This window comes from Papaver somniferum, chromosome 4 (genome assembly GCF_003573695.1).
Source record: "Papaver somniferum cultivar HN1 chromosome 4, ASM357369v1, whole genome shotgun sequence".
Classification (NCBI taxonomy): Eukaryota; Viridiplantae; Streptophyta; class Magnoliopsida; order Ranunculales; family Papaveraceae; genus Papaver; species Papaver somniferum.
The window spans coordinates 121598982-121602266 of NC_039361.1; the positions used below are offsets into that span (position 1 = coordinate 121598982).

At 37.3% G+C, this 3285-nt stretch overlaps 1 protein-coding gene across 1 annotated transcript; it reads right to left on the bottom strand.

The window, feature by feature from the left end:
• Window positions 1-1247: 1247 nt before the first annotated feature.
• LOC113273069 (protein CUP-SHAPED COTYLEDON 1-like) lies at window positions 1248-2790 on the bottom strand. Its single transcript, XM_026522838.1, has 3 exons — window positions 2486-2790; window positions 2100-2383; window positions 1248-1919 (listed from the first exon to the last, which is right to left on the bottom strand). Exons 1-3 carry the CDS (start codon window positions 2667-2669, stop codon window positions 1248-1250), a joined length of 1140 nt encoding a protein of 379 aa, XP_026378623.1. The 5' UTR covers window positions 2670-2790.
• Between the last annotated feature and the right edge of the window lie 495 nt (window positions 2791-3285).

Below are 3285 nucleotides of genomic sequence, written 5' to 3' on the forward strand. Positions count from 1 at the left end.
TACATCTTAGTAATGAATGAAGGAAATCAAGTGAAAATGAATTGTTAAGACTGTAAATATATTTAATATACTATCCATGTGATAAGAAATACGAGGACTGCCCAATATTTTCATTGTCGTCGATATTAGAAAATATGCCAATTAAAGAAATACCTTCTTCTCATAGTTTTTAACCTGTTTTGCGCATAAAACACCAAAACAAAAACAAAAAATATGAAAGCTTCTGAAATGAATTTTCAGGATAGAACATTTTATATGGGCTAGTTGATGTTACTTCTCGCTTTTTTCAAGCTTTTATACTTTTGATTTACTTTACTGATTCGTTTTTCTCTCTCTGATGGAGGTTCAAGCTCTTATATTTTTATTTATTTTTCTAATTCATTTTTCTCTCTATTCGATGTTCAGAATCATGATTCCCTTTGTTTCTGATTTTTCTTTTTTGCCTTTTATTACTAATTTTTTCTTGAAAACCTGTAAAAAAAGAAAAAAAAGATTGTAAACATATTTTAGAAAAATGCTTAAAATTATTATTAACTGAGATTGAAATAATGTTTATGAGCGGGGTGAAATTTCTATCTACTATAAGATACTAAAATTCTGCTTCAAAAAGAAAATAAAAGCTTATAACAAGATGAAAATTTTGTTTACCACATGGATTGACACCCTATATTAAGAGCAATGACTGCACTAAATTTGGGGGTCACATTTTTAAAAAGGATGAACTTCCAAGTATTTGGGCCTCGATGGCAGCATGCCAAATACCTAAAGTCAGAATTCCATTATACTTGTTGAACCCATTATAGAGTGCTAAAATGAAATACTAAACTCTAGGTACTTGGGTAGTTCGTAACTTCTCAATCACTTCCTACCGGAGATAATTGGCAATTACCTTGTTGCATTCCTTACAAAAGAGATCCTAGATGTCACTGAGAAACCCATTACTTGAAAACTGAACGAAAAATAACTAAGCACATGAAAGGTCGAAAATACATCTTGTCAATTGCCAGCAAGCAAGTGATGCCGAAGACACTATATAAAGACAAGTTGAGATTTAAATGACAGTCCTACATTAAAAACACACACACTTAACAGATCTACTTTACCAAGGCTGCCGTGCTGATAGCTTTTGGAATCCCCTAGTGGTATCCCAAACTCCTAATAATAACGTTACCCTCCATAAAACACAACAACCCCGGGGGCCCACCCTCTTCTTTTTCCTTTTTTTTTTTCTCCAATTCCTTGTTACATCAAGTCCACATGCAATCAAGTTCTGTTCTACCTAGCGGCATTTGTACTCGTTCCACCTTGGGCGGCATTGTTTCATGAACCCAAGAATTGTTGATATTGTTCTGATATTCAGGATGGTAACGGCGTTCCGACAGTGGAGCAGCAGTAGTGTCAACAGTACTCATTGGTGACGATGAAAAGAAATTGGGGAAGTATAGGTTATCTTGCAATGATCTCAAACTCGGGAATAACCCTGTAGGATAGTTGAGATGATAATGACCATTCCCACCTGATTGATCCATTGGATCAGTACCTACGACACCTGCATTACTGATCATGCTCGACGTAGACGACGACGAACCAAACCTACTAGTACCGGTTCCATACCAAGGATTGAGATTATCCACGACCACAGCGTTCGGTACAACGATGTTATTAGTGGAGAAACAGGGCACGTGCTTTCGAGTGTTGTTATCGCTCTCGTAATTAGAACAGCTTATTTCATGATCAGTTGTGGCGAAGCCGGCTGATGAATCAAGGAGCGGCGGAAGGGAATTCGAGGACGGAGAACCAACATCCGAGCTGTAGCATCCGACACCACCACCATAACTGACAACGCCAAGCTTCTTTCCTCCACCCCAACCGCCAGTTCCGTTGCTCTTCTTGAAAACCCTTGAAATTACACGCTCATCCTGCTACATCAAAATGAAATGTTAGATAACACTGTGGGACCTACTCTACAAGAGTCAACTAAAATTACGATGAGAAATTAGAAAAGCTTAAATAAATCAAACTTTGAGATTGATTGAAGGATAAAAAAAATGGTACTCAAAGAGAGTGATTAACTGATTTAGGGGATCACATACACGTACCCTAGAGGTTTTAGAGAGATAATGATACGAAAGTTTTCCTTCAAGACGATATTCATGCATTACCCAATTACTTTTTTCACCTTTAGGTGCTCTTCCTTTGTAAAATACTAATGTCTTCTTCATCCCAAGTAAAGAACTCGTTTTGGAACTATAAATTTCTCTATCTTTCCCGGTTGCTTTCCAATACCCAGCTTCAGTGGCTCTGTTTGTTCTCAGACCAGTTGGATATTTTCTATCCCTTAGACTGAAAAAGTACCATTCTTTCTCACCCATCTTGGCCTTTTCTGCATTACATTAAATCACACACTTCATCAGCAAAACTACGAAAATTCGGAAGTTTGTATGGAGCAAATAAAATGCGTTGCAAAGAGAGTTTATAGTTTTACCTGGAAGCTCCCAAGGTTCACATTTGTTAAAGTCAACTTCAGTAATGGCTCTGCAAGTAAAATTGCTGTCAAGAACTTTTTTGAGAAGGTAGTAAGTTATGAGTTCTTCATCTGTTGGGTGGAAACGGAAACCAGGGGGGAGATAAGATTCATTGTTGCTGTCGATTTTTAGAAAGTTGTCCATGATGGGAAAAGGTGAAGAGAGAACAAGTGTGTGTAGAAAGAGGACAGGTTTTATAGAAGTTACAAAGGTAACCCAGAAAGTTAGAAAAAAGAAATAAATTTACTCTCAGGGACTAGCCATAAAAACACAAATTAGTTTAATATTTTTGGAGAACAACAAATGGAACAGAATGAGAGCAAATCTGGAATTCGACAGCAAACAAATGAATGTATTCTGGAATTTCAAGCAAAACCCACAGGAGAGTAAATAGACGAATTTAAGAATTTATAACATTCATGAAAACACGGATGAATAGGAATAGAAGAGAAGTGAAATGAGTTAGGAGCCAAATAAATAGAGTGAAGGGTTACAGGGCTGAGTAGCCAGTAGACTGCTAGCTAGCAGCAATGTGATCATACGGATTTGATAAATCGAGTAGTACTAGTACAGGAAGCGACCGACCAGAAGGAAGGAGAAATAATGGGGTATGATATCTGGGTGAAATCTGTTTCTCTGTTTTGTCCTTTCTCTGTTTCTAGCTCTGCAGTTACTTCTGCAACACTTATCATGCAGGGCTCCTCTCTTCTTCCTCTAGAGTAGACTCTCTATATATAGAGAGAGAGATGGGGTGTTCTGC

What these genes read in the sequence shown, in the direction of transcription:
- LOC113273069 (XM_026522838.1), bottom strand. Translation starts at nt 2,669, where the DNA reads ATGGACAACTTTCTAAAAATCGACAGCAACAATGAATCTTATCTCCCC. An exon ending in TGAACCTTGGGAGCTTCCAG is followed by an intron (nt 2,384 to 2,485) that starts GTAAAACTATAA and finishes AATGTAATGCAG; the next exon opens with AAAAGGCCAAGATGGGTGAG. An exon ending in ATCTCTCTAAAACCTCTAGG is followed by an intron (nt 1,920 to 2,099) that starts GTACGTGTATGT and finishes TTGATGTAGCAG; the next exon opens with GATGAGCGTGTAATTTCAAG.